This window comes from Oncorhynchus gorbuscha, linkage group LG19 (genome assembly GCF_021184085.1).
Source record: "Oncorhynchus gorbuscha isolate QuinsamMale2020 ecotype Even-year linkage group LG19, OgorEven_v1.0, whole genome shotgun sequence".
NCBI lineage: Eukaryota > Metazoa > Chordata > Actinopteri > Salmoniformes > Salmonidae > Oncorhynchus > Oncorhynchus gorbuscha.
Genome location: NC_060191.1, coordinates 17627984 through 17650245, shown reverse-complemented (window position 1 = coordinate 17650245; position 22262 = coordinate 17627984). Strand labels below are relative to the sequence as shown.

General features: G+C 41.9%; 1 protein-coding gene across 1 annotated transcript; it reads left to right on the top strand.

Annotated features, from left to right (window-relative positions):
• Positions 1-308: 308 nt before the first annotated feature.
• LOC124005100 (CREB-regulated transcription coactivator 2-like) lies at positions 309-21175 on the top strand. The gene is given in 15 exon segments (XM_046314032.1): positions 309-712; positions 4027-4128; positions 4337-4430; positions 4433-4446; positions 4668-4729; positions 5820-5888; positions 6286-6386; positions 6582-6608; positions 6755-6884; positions 7776-8014; positions 9838-10316; positions 11009-11533; positions 16784-16858; positions 16998-17196; positions 17457-21175. Coding segments are annotated over 15 exon segments (2490 nt in total). The 5' UTR covers positions 309-538; the 3' UTR covers positions 17657-21175.
• The last annotated feature ends 1087 nt before the right edge of the window (positions 21176-22262 follow it).

The following is a 22262-nucleotide window of genomic DNA, read 5'->3' as shown; positions in this document are numbered from 1 at the left end:
GGAGAGTGATAGGATTTGTGATGAGTATGATAGTGATCAGACAACCAGTGTGGCAGTGTATTTTACGACTGAATAATCTTGTTTATATGCAGCCCTTTTATTTGAGGAAACCAACCAATACAATAGTTAACGTTTTTTAATCAATATCCAAAATATCCATTATACAGAACTGTAATTTATGTATTGATCGAGCCTTATATATATATATAAAAAAATAAAAAATAAACTACATGTCCCAGATTGCGTTTGGGCGCTCTGACTTTCTCCTCCACTCTTGACCTCCCACAAGTCAGATGGTTTCGACTAGCTAGTTACCACAGACATAAAGTAAACATGGGCTTTATCGTACAAATTCATGAAAAAAATAGCTTTTTGGTCTTCGTTTAAGGTTAACTGTGTTGTTCATGTTAGGTTTAAAATAACATTTTAAGAAGATAAATTGTACAAATAGGCGGCCCTTATCACTTTGTGGCTATGGTAACTAACGTTCGTGACGGCCAAGTCAGATCATCCCACTGCGTGAAGTCGTTTGGCAAAGATGTCTGCTACGGATGTAGGCGGTTGTGGACCCGGAGCAGGACCCAGTTCGGGTGCTGGGTCCGGGGCATCAAACCCTCGAAAATTTAGCGAGAAAATAGCTCTACATACCCAACGTCAGGCTGAAGAAACTGCCGCTTTTCAGGAGGTTATGATGGACATCACCTCTACCAGGGTAAGTCGGAGGGGGGAGGCAAGAGAGGAAAGCTGGAGTAAGTACAGGCCCGGGGCTTGTCAAGAGGGTAAACAAAAAAATAAGAACATTATAAACTAGTATAACGTTAGCTAGCTAACTAACTCTAGCCAAGAATGAACGTTATCCACGATTTGCCTTTTATCTGTTGGAGTTTGAATGTCTAGTTATTTCACCTAACGTTAACTAGCTAACTACGATGTTGATTGCTATCTTATCTAACTTGTCAAAAGTGTCATGAGAACCAGCTAGCTAGTTAACTAACGTTAGCGTAAATAAACGAGTTAGCTAGCCCTGAGTTAGCCACCTGTGGCTAAATAGTATTTCAAATTCAGTAGCTAACGTTAACTAGTTAGTTACGTTACTTAACGTTAGCTAGCTAACTACTTAGCAAGCTAATGTTAACGAGACATTGTAGTTATAAACAACTTTTATATATATTTTCATTTCTCCTACATTTACAAACCAAACTACGTAAGAACTGCTGAATTGTGTGACTGGTTGATAACGTTAGTTACCAGCCATGTTTTGGCATAACGTTAGCTTTTCAATGCTGAGTTAGTTAGCTAGTTTGTCAAATAAGACTGTACATCAAGTGAAGTGGTTCATAGTGGCTGCTGTCAACCAGAACAGATTGCAAACTCTTGGCATACTGCAACCAACTCAATTATTTTTCCACTGAGTTTAACATTCACAAAATGGTGTTTATAGGAACTCCACGGCTGCATTAATTACGCCGATTCTGATGCAAGCCGTTTACTCCAAACATTTTTTTTAACGAAAACGAGAGTTTCTATTGGACAAATTCCGGTAGGTCTTCCCCCACTTTTCATCGTTTGCTCTGTTTGTGTACGTTTGGTTCTTAAACAGGTTTCCGTTGCAAGACAATGTATACACCCCAGAGTTTATTCTAAGGATCTTTCAATTTGAAGTAAATATGCTTGAACTGATTTTCAAACAGATAAAAATTATTAATTTGGTTATTAATGAATTTATGAACTTTTGAACATTCAATCTTTTAGAAACATGTTAATGCCAACAATTTCCCACCTCTACGAATAGCCTATACTTTTTGAGGTGAATGTGATGGAGACTGAGACGGAGGAATAGAAAGGAGAAGAGGGCAAATCAAAATCAGTGATTCAATTTTTTTTAACCTTTATTTAACTAGGCAAGTCAGTTAAGAACAAATTCTTATTTATAATGACTGCCAAACCCTGACGAGGCTGGGCCAATTATGCACTGTCCAATGGGGACTCCCAATCATGACCAGATGTGATGCAGCCTAGATTCGAACCAGGGACTGTAGTGATGCAGTGCCTTAGACCGCTGCGCCACTCTGGAGCCCAAAGACTCACCCTCTCATAAATTGCATTGTTGAGCAGCACATTCAATGGCTCAAGTCTTGGCTCATAACACCCTACTTCCTTCATTCACGGTAAATCCCCATTGCCATCTCAACCACTGCCTTTTCTGGGAATTCCGCTGAGTCTTGTCCTTTACAACCTTCCCATCTAATATACTTTTTGTCAGGGTGGTCCAATCAGCCTAATAGCAAGGCAGGGGCACAGTTACCGGTAAATGGAGACGGAGCATGCTGCGAAACGTGTGTGTGTGTGTGTGTGTGTGTGTGTGTGTGTGCGCAGGCACGAACTATGCAGTAAAGTAGTACAGAATTATGCTGAGACTTCACTTTAATATGTATGTCAAACAAAAACAATTGATTTCAAATTTTAACAAACCATGCAATTCTATGCACAATGACTACTTTGAACAATTTACTCAGTAAATTAAAAACATCAACTGGAAAAACTGTGCAGGTGCAAAGTTTGATAACAGAATTTCGGTAAATTCTCACTCAGTTTTATTCTGTTTCCAGACTTTGTATCTGCACAGTTCATCCTGTAAATGTGCTTTTGTACAATGTTCAATGGAAATTGTTAAAAGTAGTACTTGTGAATAGAGTTCTATGGTTTGTTAAACTTATAAATCAATGTTTTCTTTGTTTGGTATTAATCGGAGTCTGTGCGAATCTGTTACCATGGATTTGCCCACTGCCATTCATTTATTGTATTTATTCATCAGTTTGGTTGTACAGCCTGTATATGTGTGGAGAATTCATATTGTCACCAGTGTGATGAATACTGAAAGCTCTAGCTACTGTAATCCTATTCGCCTGTGGCTAGGCCTATGTTAAAGAGAGGGGATTGAATCTGCAGTAGGGGAAACGGCTTCACCTTCCGCCCCATGGTCGTTGTTATTGCATTTGTTTTGTTGATGAAGTGAAGGTGAGGAGCGTCACCCATCATAGTAAAAATTGTAGCACATACTCTGCTGTTCTATCACTGGTGCAGTGATGTCAGAGGGGAAAGAAACTGTGTTTGTTAACTTCTTTGTTGTAATATTGCAGTTTCACAATTAAGGATTCCAACTTTAATGCTTTTGGGTATTTTTAGGTGGGTTTGTAAAATATGATATAGTAGGTCTATCTAATCTCTATTCTGGAACAGTAGTGGTTCATATTAGTCAATTTCGGAAGGGAACGTTGTAAGAGCAGATTTAATCTTCTGTCCTATGAAGACCTTGTCTCAAATTGTTCTGCTGTCATAATATTTTACACTGCTAATGTCACAAAGGTACACAAAGCAGTATTTTCTCACTGTCACCTCGCTGGAAATGTTTTGTCCAACTTGAAATGTATTAGTTAACTCCTGGGTGTTATTATCAATATCCAATATGCTGGTGGGGATGTTGTTGCTTTGTGACTGTTTTCAAAGTTCTTATTTTTCTTAGAAATAATAATTTAGCAGCTTTTCCTCAGTACGTGTGGTTTTCCCTGTGAATGATTGTCCATATATTTTACAATGATGAACTCACTGCCCTCTGTTTTAAAGGTTGAGAGACTGCATGAAAGATGTCAGAGGCAGGACGGCACATTATAACATGTCAAGTTCTTACTCAAAAGAACAAGGTCTGAAAAGACACCAAGATGTTTGCCTGTGTCATTAATGAAAATGGCCGGACAGTGTCTTACTAAAAGAATGGGCCAGCTCATTTCAAACATTCTATTGTGACATAGGACAACCACAGCTTTGCAGGTGATAAAGCACACAACAACAAACTCTTGATGATCTTGTTACCCATTTGATTATCTCAATCCACTGATGTGGCATCTGTCTCTGTGTAGGCTATGCAGCAATCCAGCAGTGAAATATTTCAAGGACACACATATTGTAGTTTGTCTTACAGAAGACATTAGGTATTCATAAAGTCTCCATTGCCTCTTTGTTCTCCAGATCCAGGCTCAGAAAGTGCGTCTGGCTAGAACCCAGGGCCCATACTATGGGGGCTCCCTACCCAACGTTAATCAGATCGGCAGGAACCCAGGCGACTTTCAGGTGAGGGAGGCTCACCTTTTAAAAAAATACTCAGTGTGTGTGTAGGTCCACATTAATATATAGCCTAAAAATCTATCCATACAATTACTTGACACCAATTTAAACACCATGGCATCTCTCCCTCTTCTCTTGCACCCCTCTTTATCCTCTCTCCCTTTCTGTTTCTCTGTTCTTCTACTTGTTTCTCTCATCTTTCCCCCTCTCTTAGGGTTTATTCCACTCTAACCTGGACTCCAGTCGCTCCACACGGCACCACGGCCTGGTAGAGCGGGTCCAGAGGGACAGACGCTTCATCTCCCCAGGCGTCCCTACAGGAGAGTAAGTATCCTTCACAATACCTCTTAGACCAGAGTCTGGGAGGTATTCCACAAAGCACAATCTTGGAGCTAATCTAGAGTTTTGCTCTATTTAGGCAAAGGACTGCTTTGATAATATATTATTTAGTCATTTTCTATGTTGTGCTGACCAAATCCCTGGTTGTAAATCCCTGATTGTGGATGAGAAGAGTAGATTTAGTTGTTGCCTTGTGTGCTCCTCAGGTGGACAGCTCTCCATACAACTCAGCCTATCTGTCCCCACCTCCGGACACCAGTTGGAGAAGGTAATGTTCTGGAGTGGACCCCAATCTGCAGAGACATGGGTATCCCCAGGGAAGCCTGTTCATTTTTTTATGTATCGTGCTTAGTTGTTTTTCTCTGCAGCATTATAGCTTGCTCTCAAGGTAACCATGCATACTAACGCAATTGGGACTGACTAACAAGACGCCTGATTTTAGCTTTCCTTCAAAGCCTCGAATTCAGTTGCTTTTCAGAACTTTTAGTTGTTTAATTTTCTCCACTTGCCTCCATTTTCTGGCATCTGAATACACTTACTCTTTTTTTCTTCAAGTTTTGGAAAGAAACTCCCACCGCTTTTCTCTTGCCAGTCCTCTTCTTTCTTTTCTTTCTTTTCTTTCTTTCTCTGCTAAATGGAAGAGGACATACTCTTTGAGAAAGGGAAGCTGGCTTTGACATGAAATTATGACTCTTACACATCTCCCAACAGTTCCACTTATCTTAATCTCTGCAAAAAGTAAAGGCATGTCGAGTAGACATATACATTTGCTTTGACATGAATAAAATGAAGGCCGCTCTAAACCAGCGTTTCTCATCCCTGCTCGCTTGGATGCTGCACTTTGGGGAATGGCCTCCATTAATCAGGTGAATGGAGGGAGCTGCTCCTGAAGTTTGTTTATGGTGGAGTCGGCACAAGTCTGTCCGATTCTTTCCAGATCAGCACTGGAGTCTGGAAACACTGATAAACAGCCTCGTAAGCTCTACTGATGTGAACCAATCGCTGCAAGACCCCATTTTAGCAGAGAATTTAAGAACCTCTTTCATAATAGCCATTCTTACAGAAGCACATGAGCACACGGATGCATGAGCGCAAGCTCACTCTTGTGAATGCATACATTTGTGCACATGAGCATGCAGTAACACACACCCAATATTCTCTGTATCCACCAACATGAGTGAAAAGTATCTATTGGATGGGCCATGTGTTCTGTAGAATGTCAATCTCCATCTTTTCCTCCCTCTGTCTCTGCATCTCCTATGCTCACGGTGTGTCCCAAGCCTTCTATCTTTACATTTTTAAAAATGTATTATCCTTCTTTGGAGATTAATGGCCATTTTTGTTGTTGATCACGAAAGGAACTGTTCGGGCAACTTCCCAGGAGACAAAAGCCAGTTATTTCACCTCCCCACCATGGCACTCAACAGGTGAATCCCGCCCTCTCCATCTATCTGCTCTTCTCCCCCTCAACATAGGGCATCAACTTACTGTCCTGGGGAAGACATTAACAGATGATTGTGCCAGTGCGAGATGGCCATTCAAAGATCTTCCAAGAGCTTGTATATTTTATTTGTTGATCCTTTTTTATATTGAATGAATTTATATTTAAGACTGAGTTCCAACATATCATGGATGGAGTTAGTTTGTGGCTGAGTAGAAGTAAAAGTCAAGTGGTGATTGTCATGATGTGGTTACCGGAGGACTTTTCTAATGAGTCATGGATTGACTTAAGTAGTTTGGAGAATGTGTTTGTGGTTGATGTGGCAATGGAAAGAGACCCCCTGGATATATCTTTCTCCTCTCCTGATGCTTTTCTCTATGCAGGACCAACTCAGACTCTGCCCTCCACACCAGTGTGATGAACCCCCCTGCAGGAGACCCCTTCAGTGCTGGACACACACTCACCCCTCAGGGCAGACTCACAGGTGAGGACTCACTAAAGACTAAAACTAGAGCATATGTTTTTAGTTAACAAATCGGAGTGGGAGTTGACGGTTTGCAACTTAGATAAGTGTCTGCTAAATGACTATATTGTTATAATTGCTTAAGTGTGATTGTGCCTTAAGCCCATTCCCAGTTTGCCCCAGTGCTCTGACTTGTGTCTCTCTGTGCTCCTCCAGGTCAGAGTGAAGGAGAGGGGAGAAGAAGTGAGCCTAAAAGTCCCACTCGCTGTACACTAACAATTCTGTCCTACTTTCAACACACCACAAATAATCTTGACAATTGAAAGAAATCCTTGTGACCAGGAGACGGTGAATTTGATTTCCTCAATCATGTTGTTTGTCACCCACAGTGTTTCCGTACCCAGTTCCCCCCATTGAGGAGAACGTTCTGGATCAGGGCATACTGCTCAAGCCCTGGGACACCAAGAAGTTGCCCCTGCTGTCTTCTCGACCCAAGTCCTGTGAAGTTCCCGGTATTAAGTAAGTCCATCCTTCTAAAACACATCCAAATAATTTCTACAGCTTTTCTCACAGGATAGAATAACTTTTGTGGAAATGTCTGTGGCTTTTGAAGTTTGAACACAATTATCTACAGTAATCTGTTTCAGTGGAGACACACGGTTATGAAAGCCTGCGATGTTGTGCATTAATGTAGACCTAATGTAATATGTCGTTGCTGCTTACATTTAATGTAATTTGTTTAATTTAATGTGAATCAGCGATATATGGAGGGGAGTCTGATAGGAGACAGTATTGTCCTATGGCTGGCGTGTGCCCTCAGGTATGACCAATTAATCCATGGCTGATTTTCTGTTGAACACTATCTGTTCAATCTCCATTTGTTCTCCATTGAAACAGCCATTTGAAATATCTTCCTCCGTTTTCAGCCTCTTGTCTATCCTCCTCTTCTTGGTCATGACTAGCAGTCGGTGTAATCAGGGATGCAGAGGGCTGTTTGACATGACGTTACACTCCCCCGTAGCCTTTCCGTTGCTCATTATTTTATCTTTCTCTTATAGCTGGGGTTTAGATTGGAATGTGTGGAGTGGACTTTATTTTTCCCTCTCTTTCACTTGCTCTTTATCTCCCATGTCTTTTTTTCCTCTTGTTCTCTCTCCTCTGTAATTTATTCTCTTGTTCGCTTTCTCCCCTCGGTCTATTCTTCTGTTCTTTTTCTCTCTCTGTTTTCTCTTTCTTGCTGTGTGTGTCTGGAGGCTGATGTTGGGTGTGAGTCAGGGTGACCTCAGTGTCCAAGAACTAAACTATCTGTCTGGAAATCACACGCACCACAGTGTCTAATTCTTGCCGAATGTGAGAGACCACTGTGGTTTCTCTTGTCTTTCTAAATAGTTTCTCCATCTCCTCCTCCAGTATCTTCCCCTCCCCGGACCAGCACTCCAGCACCCCCCATGCCCCCTCAGCCCTGAACACGGGGGGCTCCCTGCCCGACCTCTCCAGCCTGCACTTCCCGTCGCCGCTGCCCACCCCGCTGGACCCAGACGAGCCGGGCTACCCTTCGTCCCTGAGTGGGGGCAGCAGCACTGGCAACCTGGCCACTACCCTCACCCAGCTGGGTATTAATGCCAGCAACGCCTTCCGCCACTTGCCAGGTACAGGGAGGGGCGGTGGGACAGAGGCTGAAGAGTGTGTGTGCTATTGTATCCCATGTTGATTTTCAGCACCTCTCTCTTGCGTGTATGTTCGTGTGTGCTCTCATGCAGGCATGCTAGGAACAATACTACAACCCTTTCTGTCACACAAGCTAAAATGTATAAGTTGTGAATCAAACAGAGGAAGCTAGTGGGTGCAAGAGGGAGACAGGCCGATATTCATTTAGGTGGGTGCGTGTACGATTTATTTAGAAAGTGAAACTGTAGGTTAAGTGCAGGGCTGTGCATTCGGAAGAAGTAGCTGTCCTAGGGCCCTAAAAAATCCCTGATGCAGAGAACGTGGACAGAATCAGATAATCTAGACAATAAAATGTAATTCAACAATGTAAAAAAAAATGTATTGAACTTAGTAGGGAGTCAACGAAATGTAGTGAAAATGAATGAATTTGCCCAGGTTTATCATAAGACATGACCAGAATGCATCAGTGATTGGTATTTCCTGCAACTTTCTGAAGAGGCAACGAGAATTCCCCTATCTGTATATGTGCGGTGCACGCAGTTACCACTTTGTGTAAGCTGTTAGCGATGATGCTAATGAAAACAGTCTTCTGGTAGATGGAAAGACTTTCCCAAAAACCTTCTAAATTAAATGTTAACTGCAAAGCCTATGCCTACCTGGCAGAAGGATATCATGATTATTTGCATCAATCCAGTGGGTGTTTGTTTTGCAAAATCTATCATAACAAGAACACAGCTGAACAGCCTCTTGCTAGGTGTGCGCTGGATTTAAAGGGTAACTACACTCAAAAGTTACCCCAAAAATTCCCAGACCTCAAAAGTGGTCTCCTTATGTGGTTTAAGCATTGTTGTGGGGAAAACGGAGACCTGGAAAAACTCTACGGAATTTGGGTAAATAAAACTAACTATAATCGGGCAAGAAATTAAACAGATTTTATATGGCCTAACCGACCTTAGCTGTGTTGAGGTGATTTGGCCGACCACACACTTCAGTCTAGAGGCAAGGCCTAGGGTGCATGTCAATAGTCTGAGGTGGCTTGCTCTTCTCGTCTTGTCTCTTCGTCACTGATGGAAACAGGTGAAAACAGTATGGTGAAAGCTTACCAGATATTTGCTGTTATTATTGTATTTCTTTCACATCAGTACAAATTAAGGATAGGAGACAATGAAAGGAAACCTAGTTTCACTCCAGAGATGCACCCTGCAGCTCAGGGCCTCTTCAGGGGACTGAGCTAGCGTTATACCTCCTGATATGATCGCCAGGAGACAATCTGTCTCAATACATCTTCAGTCAATTTTGATGTTCGTAGTCTTCTATACTAAACAAAAATATAAAGATTTTAGTTACAGTTCATATAAGGAAACCAGGCAATAGGAATTTATTTCAATCAATGGATTTTACATGACTGAGAATACAGATATGCATCTGTTCCTCACAGATAGTCCCTTTAAAAAAGGGTTGGGGCGTGTAACAGAACCCAGTCAGTATCTGGTGTGACCACCATTTCCCACATCTCCTTCGCATAGAGTTGATCAGCCTGTTGATTGTGGCCTGTACAATTTTGTCCCACTCCTTTTCAATGGCAAACAAATTTGTCCGCAAAGTTTGAGAGACATAAGCTTTTTGTGCAAATGGAACATTTCTTTGATCTTTTATTTCAGCTCATGAAACATGGGACCAAAACTTTACATATTCTTGTCCAGTGTATTATGTACGCATTACCACAACTTTTCACACCAGGACTGAAAATGCGTGTTTTATTTAGCTATATATTCTGATCTGTTTATTTGTCTTATTTGAACAGGTCTCCTGGCATCTCTTCAGGGCACTCTCAGTAACCCCTCCTTGCAGTCCTCGCTAAGCAACCCCAACATCCAATCGTCTCTCAGTAGCCACTCCTTCCCCAACTCCCTCAGCTCCACCTCCTTGCACTCGTCGCTTAGCAACCCATCCCTGCAGTCCTCCCTTAGTTCCTCCCCCTCCCTTCAGTCTTCCCTCAGCAACCAATCCCTGCACTCCTGCCTCAGCAACTCCTCCCTGAGTGGCCAGTCCCTCCAGACCGCAGCCACTAACCCTAGTTACAGTAGCGGGGTGGGAGGGTCCGGCTCGTGCGCCTCTTATTCGCCATTGTTAACTAGCCAGGGGCAGTCGCCTCTCAGCACGTCGCCACGGAGACGAGCTCAGCTCTCCCCTCTGATCCTACCCATGGGAGGGGAGTCTCGCCGGCACCACTCCAAACAGTTCTCCCCCACCATCTCTCCTAACTTGTCCTCCATAACACAGGTAATGTCTACCTACGTTCTCCTTTTACCATGACTTAATCACAGGCCAGAATAAGCACTGCCCTGGGGTTGGGCAGTATCCAGATGTTTATACCTTCATGCCGTTCCTGTGCTGCACACAAAACAAATGGATGTCAGGGATCTTGATCCAGCAGGGGATTTGTCTCTGCTGTAACCAAGAAGATTGATCTTGCAAGCTAGCCACTTAGTTAGCCAAAAGAGCCTGACTAGATGTTAATTACTTCTCTCTCTGGTTGGAACTATGCTATGCCAGAATGTGGACGCCACGGAGCTGGCGCGAGATATGGCTCGGAAAACGTACCTCAATCCAGGGATGGGAGATGGCGCTGTACTTCTAATTATGATGAATCGAGAAGATTGAAATACTGCTAGTTTAAGTAAACTGCCCTTTTCGTCAGCATGCAAGGGTAGCTAATGCTGTTTTATCTATTAACCTCGTGCACACGTTGACTGTAGGTGTTTATTTAAAAATAACAAGTATTCAAATTGATTAAAAAACGAACTCAATTGTTTTGACGTATTGAAAATCATGCCATGGGTATTTCAAAAATACCACAGTGTATAGTTTATACTGTATCCAGCTCAAGCCTACATGGCACCATATCATTAGCTGACCTGCATGCCAATTGAGTTTGTATTCCATTTCCAATCAATGTGTTTATCTCCTCCCAGGGCGTCCCTCTGGACACCAGCAAACTGCCCATGGACCAGAGGCTCCCTCCCTACCCCTTCAGCCAACCCCAGCAGCAGCTTCATCAGCCAGGTCCTCCAACATCCCAGCAGGCCTCTCAGGCAGGACAACAGCTCTCCCAGCCGTCCGTGGTACTACAACAACAACAACAACAACAGCAGCAGCATCAACACCAACACCATCAGCTGCATTTGCAATACCAGCTGCACCAGCAGCAACGTGCCCAGTCTCAGCAGGCCCTCCAGCAGCTGCACCTGCAGAACATGCGCAATGTCCAGAACCAGCAGCAGCAGCATAGGGTGTCAGTCAAAATTGAGAAGCAGGGTGAGCAGGGCCAGAACTCCCAGTGCCTGCAGACGCAAGACCTCCAGTCGACCCAGCAACAGCAGCAGCAACAGGACCAGCAAGACCAACAGCAGCAGATGGAGCAGCAAAGGCAGCAGGGAAGTCTTCCCCAGCTGCAGCACATCAGCCACTCCCTGGCCACAGACCTGGGCCTCTACAACGTGAGTGGAGTCAGTGCCAGCCCATACACACAACACACTCCTGCCAATTGGCCGAATAAAGCCACAATTTCCTCTGTCCTCCTACTATCGGTCCGTCACGGTTAACCTACCTCACCACTCTGGGACAGAGGGGCATGACAGCCAGCGTGGGCTGATGTCTTTGTAAACGCATGGTTTTAAAGCAAGCGCAATGTTGTGATAGAAACTGAGGTCAACTAGAATGATCTGGATGATGTAATCATCTGCACATCTATTATGAAGACCATAACAAGTGTCAGCCTGATGGCTTCTGGTCACACCAGGACATATTTTAAGAGTTCACTCTGTCATCTAACTAGAATTAGCTCACTATTTTGTATTGTATATTTATATAATCAGCTGATTTATTTATACATTTGGCCATGCAAATGAGTGTGTGACATCCTCAAGTATCAAATAGTATAATATCTTTATCTCTTTACATATGACACATTACTCTGCTGTCATGGGATATACAGTACCAGTCAAAAGTTTGGATTTTTTTTTTCTTCATTTGTACTATTTTCTACATTGTAGAATAAAAATGGTAAACAAATCTAAATCTATTTTATATTTAAGATTCTTCAAAGTAGCCACCCTTTGCCTTGATGACAGCTTTGCACACTCTTGACATTCTCTCAACAAGATTCATGAATGCATTTCAATTTGTTAAAAGTTAATTTGTGGAATTTATTTTCTTAATGCATTTGAGCCAATCAGTTGTGTTGTGACAAGGTAGGGATGGTATACAGAAGATAGCCCTATCTGGTAAAAGACCAAGTCCATATTATGGCAAGAACAGCTCAAATAAGCAAAGAGACATGACAGTCCATTATTACTTTAAGACATGAAGGTCGGTCAATATGGTACATTTCAAGAACTTTTAAAGTTTCTTCAAGTGCAGTCACAAAAAACGTCAAGCTTTATGATGAAGCTGGCTCTCATGAGGACCGCCACAGGAAAGGAAGACTCAGAGTTACCTCTGCTGCAGAGGATACTAAAGGACATCAACAATAAGAAGACTTGCTTGGGCCAAGAAACACGAGCAATGGACAATAGACCGGTGGAAATCTACTTGGGTCTGATGAGTCCAAATCTGAGATTTCTGTGTCTATGTGGGACGCAGAGTAGGTGGAAAAATTCTCTGCATGTGTGGTTCCCACCGTGAAGCATGGAGGAGGAGGTGTGATGGTGTGGGGGTGCTTTGTTGGTGACACTGTCTGTGATTTTAGAAATCAAGGCACACTTAACCAGCATGGCTACCACAGCATTCTGCAGCAATATGCCATCCCATCTAGTTTGCACTTGGGAAAAGGGGATATCTAGTGAGTTGTAAAACTAAATGCATTCAACTGAAAATGTGTCTTCCGCATTTAACCCAACCCCTCTGAATCAGAGATGTGCGGGGTGGCTGCCATAACTGACATCCATGTCTTTGGTGCCCGGTGAACAGTGGGGTTAACTGCCTTGCTCAGTGCCAGAACGACAGATTTTTACCTTGTCAACTCAGGCTTAGTGGGACTATCATTTGTTTTTCAACAGTACAGTGACCCAAAACACACCTCCAGGCTTGTGTAAGATATATATTTCACCACAAAGGAGAGAGATGGAGTGCTGCACCAGATGATCTGGCCTCTACAATCACCCAAACTCAACCCAATTGAGATGGTTTGGAATGAGTTAGACCGCTGAATGAAGGAAAAGAAGCCAACAAGTGCTCAGCACACAGTTGAAGTCAGAAGTTTACATACACCTTAGACAAATACATTTAAACTCAGTTTCACAATTCCTGACATTTAATCCAGGAAAAAAATCCCTGTTTTAGGTCAGTTAGGATCACCACTTTATTTTAATAATGTGAAATGTCCGAATAATAGTAGAGTGATTTATTTCAGCTTTTATTTCCTTCATCACATTCCCAGAGGGTCAGTTGACATACACTCAACTCAATTAGTATTTAGTAGCATTGCCTTTAAATTGTTTAACTTGTTATGGCTGCAATCCCGATATCGGGATATGTGTCATCACCAACCGCTGAATAGCATAGCGCTACATGCAATAAATATTACTATAAATATTTATATTCATGAAATCACAAGTATAATATAAGAAAACACAGCGTAGCCTTTTGTTAATCCACCTGTCGTGTCAGATTTTTAAATTATGCTTTACAGCGAAAGCAATCCAAGCGTTTGTGTAAGTTTATCGATCGCACAATAAAACATTGAGTACACTTAGCATCCGGTAGCTCGGTCACGAAAATCAGAAAAGCAATCAAATTAATCGTTTACCTTTGATCTTCGGATGTTTTCACTCACGAGACTCCCAGTTACACAACAAATGTTCCTTTTGTTCCATAAAGATTATTTTTAGAACCAAAATACCTCCGTTTGTTTGTCGCGTTATGTTCAGAAATCCACAGGAAAGAGTGGTCACGACAACGCAGACACGAATTCCAAATAGTTTCCATAATGTCCACAGAAACATGTCAAACGTTTTTTATAATCATTCCTCAGGTTGTTTTTAAAATACATAATCGATAATATATCAACCGCAAATGTCTTTCACAGTAGGAGAGGGGAAAACAATGGGTGTCCAAATTCTGTTGCACGAGCAAAACTCATGTGACCACTTGAAGTGATGTTATCGTTCTGGCTCATTTTTTCAAAATAAAAGCCTGAAACTATGTCTGAAGACTTGACACCTTGAGGAAGCGATAGGAAAAGGAATCTGGTTCATATCCCTTTAAATCCAGCAAAGGGAGGCTATGGAACATGGAGTTTTCAAAATAGAAGCCACTTCCTGTTTTGATTTCCTCAGGGTTTCGCCTGAAATATAAGTTCTGTTATACTCACAGACAACAGTTTTGGAAACTTTAGTGTTTTACTATCCAATACTACTAATAATATGCATATATTAGCATCTGAGACTGAGGAGCTGGCCGTTTTACAATGGGCACCTTTTCATCCAAGCTACTCAATACTGCCCCTGCAGCCATAAAAAGTTAACTTGGGTCAAACATTTTGGGTAGCCTTCCACAAGCTTCCCACAATAAGTTGGGTGAATTTTGGCCCATTCCTCCTGACAGCTGGTGTAACTGAGTCTGGTTTGTAGGCCTCCTTGCTCGCACACGCCTTTTCAGTTCTGCCCACACATTTTCTATAAGATTGAGGTCAGGGATTTTTGATGGCCACTCCAATACCTTGACTTTGTTGTCCTTAAGACATTTTGCAACAGCTTTGGAAGTATGCTTGGGGTCATTGTCCATTTGGCAGACCCATTTGCAACCAAGCTTTAACTTCACAGTAGGAGAGGGGAAAACAATGGCTGTCCAAATTCTGTTGCACGAGCAAAACTCATGTGACCACTTGCCGCGATGTAGACCTCTACTGATGTCTTGAGATGTTGTTTCAATATATCCACATACTTTTCCTACCTCGTGATGCCATCTATTTTGTGAAGTGCACCAGTCCCTCCTGCAACAAAGCACCCCCGCAACATGATGCTGCCACCCCCGTGCTTTACGGTTGGGATGGTGTTCTTTGGCTTGCAAGCGTCCCCCTTTTTCCTCCAAACATAACGATGGTCATTATGGCCAAACAGTTCTATTTTTGTTTCATCAGAAGACATTTAAACAAAAAGTACGATCTTTGTCCCCATGTGCAGTTGCAAACCATAGTCTGGCATTTTTATGGCGGTTTTGGAGCAGTGGCTTCTTCCTTGCTGAGCAGCCTTTCAGGTTTTGTCGATATAGGGCTCGTTTTACTGTGGATATAGATACTTTTGTACCGGTTTCCTCCAGCATCTTGACAATGTCCTTTTGCTGTTTTTCTGGGATTGATTTGCACATTTCGTACCAAAGTACGTTCATTTCTAGGAGACAGAACGCCTCTCCTTCCTGAGCGGTATGACTGCTGCGTGGTCCCATGCTGTTTATACTTGCATATTATTGTTTGTATAGATGAACGTGGTACCTTCAGGCATTTGGAAATTGCTCCCAAGGATGAATCAGACTTGTGGAGGTCTACAATTATTTTTATGAGGTCTTGGCTGATTTATTTGTATTTTTCCCATGATGTCAAGCAAAGAGGCACTGAGTTTGAAGGTAGGCCTTGAAATACATCCACAGGTACACCTCCAATTGACTCAAATGATGTCAATTAGCCTATCGGACGCTTCTAAAGCCATTACATAATTTTCTGGAATTTTCCAAGCTGTTTAAAGGCACAGTCAACTTCTGACCCACTGGAATTGTGATACAGTGAATTATACGTGAAATCTGTCTGTAAACAATTGTTGGAAAAATGACTTGTCATGCACAAAGTAGATGTCCTAACAGACTTGCCAAAACTATAGTTTGTTAATAAGAAATTTGTGGAGCGGTTGAAACACTTAAGTTGGAGTCAATAAAACTTGTTTATGTAAACTTCCGACTTCAACTGTATGTGGGAACTCCTTCCAGACTGTTGGAAAACCATTCCAGGAAAACCTCATGAAGCTGTTTGAGAGAATACAAAGCTGTCATCAAGGCAAAGGGTGGCTACTTTGAAGAATCTCAAATATAAAATATATTTTCATTTAACACTTTTTTTTTTGGTTACTACATGATTTCTTATTTCATAGTTTTGTGTTCACTGTCTACAATGCAGAAAATAGTTTAAAATATTTTTAAAAACATGAATGAGTTGGTGTTCTAAAAATAAATTGACTGGTACTGTATTTATTAAACAGAACTTGGGCTATTCAGGAGGCCTTATTATAACCTCGGCTCAATAATTTCCTTCTTGATGCTTCACATTTCCTGGACCTGTATAGTTTCTCAATACATTTCCAATGCTCACTCAAGTCGGCTCCATAACTAGCCACTGGAGATTGTTTCACAACTTCCTTCTGACAGATGACGTCATTGAACATGCGCACAAGTTTATTTCGCTGTAGAATGTGCTGGGTGGAAATTGAGAGGGGACGCTGATGTCATGCCCAAGTGAGGTGAAATGGATCCCGGGCTCTGTTGTTGAATGGCTCTATTAATAGCAGTCCAGAGAGCAGACTATCTTTGTGTGCTGGGGGTTTGTGACATTGGCACCACAGTGAAATTGGCCTGTAGGATGTAGCATCAATGAAGCCCCACTTCATTACTACAATACATATTGTAGGTGATGTTACTCAACATAACTTGGTATGTCGTGTTGTTCTGCCTTTACACTAAAGTACCTGTGTTTTGTGTTGTAGGACACATTACTGTTAAACTCTCTGTTGAATGATCCCTACCTGGGCCTGCAGATCGCCTCCAGACAGAACCAGCAGGTATACTATATCTGCAGACACTTTATTTCTCTCTGGCTCATATTTATATTGACTACTGCATCTCTGCTTTCATTGCTGAGTTCTGTTATACTGTATTTGTTTGCCTGAGTTTACGTTTGGTGTTTTGTTCCCGTCTCAGTTCAACATGGAGACTCCAGGAGACATGTCATTCAACCATGGTGGCTTGGGCTGTGGGAGTGGTGGAAAGGACCAGGAGGAATCATACCACTCCAACCATGGCTTCCTGGAGCTCCACGATTCAGGGGATAGGCAGCACCTTAACAACCAGAACTTTGGGGGAGAGGGATGCCACAACGTCCCTAACATCATCCTCACAGGTGAGATATGGGCTACCACTTCGGCTATTTCTCCCTTGTAGGAGAGGAATGCTTTCCTACAACTAACTAATCTAATCCTGAGTGGCTCAGTGGGTAGAGTATGGCACTTTCAATGTCAAGGGTTGTGGATTTGGTTCCTGCTTGGGCCACCCATTCAAAAATGTATGCGCACATGACTGTAAGTCCCTTTGGATAAAAGCGTCTGCTCAATGGAACATTTATTATTATGTATTACTAGCCCTCTTTTCTTTCTTCACCAGGAGACAATTCGTTGGGCCTCTCCAAGGAGATCGCCAGCGCACTGTCCCACGTGCCAGGGTTTGAGATGGACTCCTTTGCCCTGGACGACCCCCTCAGGATGGACCCTCTGGCCCTTGAAGGGCTGGGCATGCTGGATGGGGACCTCATGCTGACCGACCCCGCCGTGGAAGACTCCTTCCGCTCCGACCGCCTCAAGTAACCCCCCACCCCCTGGCCTGGAGTGGATACTGAGGAGTGTGGAGGGAAGGGGCTTGGAACAACCCCGGGCTGAAGCAGAACAGGTGGGGTTGAGCCCTGCTTTGCTTCCCCCTCCTTGGCGATTGACCCAACCACAGGATCTGCGAATACGAGGTCAGGTGGGAGGTTTTGGACAGTCTAGTGCAGGGTTCTCTGACTGGTCCTGGAGAGAAACTGGGGAGCAGGCTTTTGATCCACCATAGTACTAATATACCTGTCAAATAATCAGCTAATCGCAGTCTTCAATCTGTACCTTGATTATTTGAATCGTGTGTGTTAGTCCTGGGCTTGAATAGAATTCTACATGCTCTCCAGGACCAGAGTTGGAGGCACCTGGTCTAGTGGGGACGTCTCCACATGCTTTTTGTGAGGTGATGTGGTGGTGGGGAAGGTTTGAGGACAGGACTGACATGTCAGTGGTGGAGCAAGTTTGTTAAAGGTTCTTTCTGCTACATCCAGGCATTTATCGAAAACGCACTTATGATGCTTAAGAGAAAAAAAGAAAATATCGGCATTAGCTTGTACGAGTCTTATCTGCATGTAAACAAATGCACTTCGGATAATGCATAAATGCAGGGATCACGCATGAGGTCAGTTACACTTGAAAATGCCGCCTTGAAAACCATACAATATGCATTCTATAAGACAGGACTTTTCCGACTGGTATTTTGGCTTTGTCTGTCGGTGTTCCATCATTCCAACGCCAGTATGGGGAGGCTGGAATATCAGCTATGTTTGCCATCATTCTACTGCAAGAACATACAGTAGATCTGGGGTATTTTCTGGATTACATCAACCCAACCAGAGACTGTTCAACCAATAGTGGCCAATTGACATGTCATTAAGTGTTTCTGTTTTATTTAAGTTTGGTGAAGGTAATTCAATGGCGGACCTTGCTAGCTATTGTTCAGATGGAGTTCAGTGTTTCAACGGACAAAGAGAAGAAAGTGTGTTTTTGGAGAGGTGACTTTCTCAGTCCCTTGGGACAAGTTGGCACTTACGGGGCCATTTTAGTGTCTGGACAGCATATTCGTCTGTAAGATTATCACTGTCTGTGTTCTAGACCCAGCTAAATTGACCTTTCTCATTTGACGTCTGTTAACTCGAATCATCTTGATCGTTCCGAATCTAAAAAATAACTAAATCGATCGTGTAAGGATATTGTCCTCCTATTGAATCAAGTAGTCCTTAGAGTCCATTATCCTGTCTATTAAAAACAACACATAAAATAACATATTTCACTGCACCTATCTGGTGTATGTGACAAACATTTGTATATGTATTTTTTTTATATATGTCCCAACATGGCAGCTGTTGCCATTCTGCCAGCCTTTTGCTATGTACCACCTCTGTGTGCCTGCTATCCTGCTAGCTCCCCCTTAGATCTTAGACCTACCCTCTTCTACACATTCCCTTTGAAGCAACTAGGGACTGTTTGTTTTTAAATGTGTACTATTCACAAAGTGTCTGCCTTCCATCAAGAGAATTGGCATTGTTGACATGAAAAAGAAAGGGGGACAAAAGCCCTCAATACATTTCAATGACATTAGTTGTATGTTTTATCATTGAATAATTGGGAAACGACAAGGCCAAAACCATGTGAATGCATAGCAACATTTTTGCCATAGTATGTATTGTAACTGTTACTACTATCCTAAGGCCTTGGAGCTTTAGTGTCCGTTTTAGTCAGGTAATCCTAGCCACTGTGATTGACACCTCTAACCCCTCCCACCTACTGCACCTGTCTTGCCACAGCAAGGGCCATAGCCAGATTATAGTAACATATTTTTATGTAACAAAGTAGTTATTACTATGAAGTTTTATTTTTTAATTAAAGGTGGTCTTTGTATATAAATGTATAAATAACTGAATATATTTAAGAAGAGAAGCCGTTTGGTTCCGCAACACCCTGAAACCGGTTGCATGATTTGAAAAGCAACATATTCTGAACAATGTAGTCCATTTGCTATGCAAAATGTTCTTGTGCATGTCTTGTGACTGTCTGGGAGTTGTCAAATACAAATTTTCAGATAGTACATTTGCATCATACTATTGTAGCGAAAATACATTTTTTGTCAAATATTTTTTTGCGTTTTTAAATTGTCATTTTGCTTTGGTGACAATTTGATATTGGTGTCTAAAGACTACTGTAAATTTGACATTGTGTGGCAGCAACAGGAAGTTAGAGCGCTTGAGATAATATCATTTAACTTTCATAATGACAAAGATTATGGAAATCAGCCCTTCTTTCCAGTGTGGACTGAAAGAGGCCATGTTTGACAGACTTAATAAAACACAAGCTTTGCTACTTGGATATAGAAAGCTGTATGCAACTGTTACATCATAGATTGGTGGTAACATCCATCCTAAAATGAAGTAGTGCTGTTCTGACGTTGTGCTAACATAGAGTTTAACCCCCTTATTGACAGATATTGAAGTACCTCTAATTACCGGTGTGCTTTATTTCTACCATATTGCTTTTACACTGATCATATGAGCCAAATGCAAATCTGTTTTGACAGGGAGTGGTGGTTGAAGTGGTTTGAGTATCAAACCTATGGAAAAACCTATTCACTACGGCCTCCTATCCAACAGTAATAGTGTGCGTTTGCAAAGTCCCTTTTACCACTGTGAGCCAATGTTGTGCCTTGGTGTATATCTTGCTTCTTACTAGGCTGGTGGTATTGGCAAGCCCACAAGTCGTTTTGAAGAGCCATAATAATGCATTTCCAATTTAGCCATTAATGAGGGGAGGTATAAAAATAAAGTTAGCGTGAAAATCATATTTGAAAGTGTTTCCGCATTGCTTAGTCCTGTGTTCCCTATTTTCTGTGGCATGTTTCCTGTATTTTCTGATTTTGTTTAGTACTGCAACGTGGACCATTCCTAACCAAAACTGAAAATATTATTTTGAAGTGATATTTGAATTGATAGGCTATACAATGGAGATTTTATTGAGGCTTTTTAAAATTGGACTGAAGAGTGGATGAAATGTCTTGTCTGTTTAGGAGGAATCATGTAAGTGTGGGTGGTATATTTTGGATTTGGTCTGAAGGGTATTCTGAGGAAGTACCAGTTAATTTCAGTGTCAGCGCTGGCAGTTGACTCGAGAGGTGTGATGATTATATGATCTCCATCTTCACCTGGTGTGAGAACAGACATGAAATGCAGAGAAAGTCATTTTACTGTTATTCTGCACATTGTCATTTGAAAATCCAAGAGCATGCCCGCCATTGATAGTCCTGCTTGATTAGTCCAGGGTGAAGCATGTTTGCTCTACCAGTTGTTTGATTTCGAATCTGTGACAATATTACGCAATGCCTCAGAGAAATATAAGTCACTTTTCTTCAGGTTATTATTATATTTAAATAAAAAAATAAAAAAAAATTTTTTTTTTTAATAGGCATGTCAGTTAAGAACAAATTCTCATTTACAATGACGGCCTAACCTGGCCAAACCCTAACGACGCTGGGCCAATTGTGTGCCGCCCTAAGGGACTCCCATCACGGCCGGTTATGATACAGCCTGGAATCAAACCAGGGTCTGTAGTGACGCCTCAAGCACTGTGATGTAGTGCCTTAGACCGCTGTGCCACTCGAGAGGCCAAAATTATCATGTGTATCCAAAAGTTTGATTATGTACACTGCAGTTTTTTTTGCTGCGAAAAGGAGCAATAATTGATCATGGTTTCCCCCTCTGCATTATTTAGTTATACCAAGTGAATTTGTCTCACATCTTGGCAATTCTTCACAGCTGCAATTTGATGCTTTAGCTGTCATGCCTTTAGAAAGCAATAATAATGTGGTCGTTTTGTAGGCACTAACAGAGCTAGGCTATGGAGAAATTATTTTGTGGTTTGTTTTGATAAACACATCAGGTCTGTGTGGAGAACACAGGCTTGGGAGATTTTATGTTTTGTTCTATGAGATCATCTATCACCAAGTTATTTTTTTTGTACATTTTGAAGCATTTATGTAATCAAAATAGGCTTCATAATTCATAAAGGTTGTGTTCATAGACATATCTCATTGAACGAAACATAGAAAATCATCAAAGCATGTGTTAACCTCGGACCTTATTTTCGGCGTTTATCCCCAAACCACATTCATTTCCTCCATAGGAACGGCTGAACGAACCTGAGGCTTAATTTCCGATTTTTAAGACTACAAGGAGGCTGCGCTAACAACTTCATTGATCTCTCAGCATCTGTGTTATGCAGTAACGTTGTAGTTGAAGACCATGCACGGCAATAACATTGCCAGTAGGGGTTGCTGTTGAACAGTGAAGCTATGTGTGATAGGGATCAGTCAGATGGCCATATTAATTGCTGTGTTATTGTTCAGTGATTTCTACGGTTGTAGTTAACGTTTTTGCTTCATGTTTAGGGTCAAAACCATATGTAATTACATTTAAAAGTTTAAAATAAACTTGTAATATCCAGGGAACCCATCGATGTTGTAAATAATGTTCCTAAACCACTGCATCTTAAACCTAACAAGAAAATATTTATACCTTTTCACATTATTTTACAAAAAAATAAAGCATTTAAAAAATCCTGTCAAAGGCTG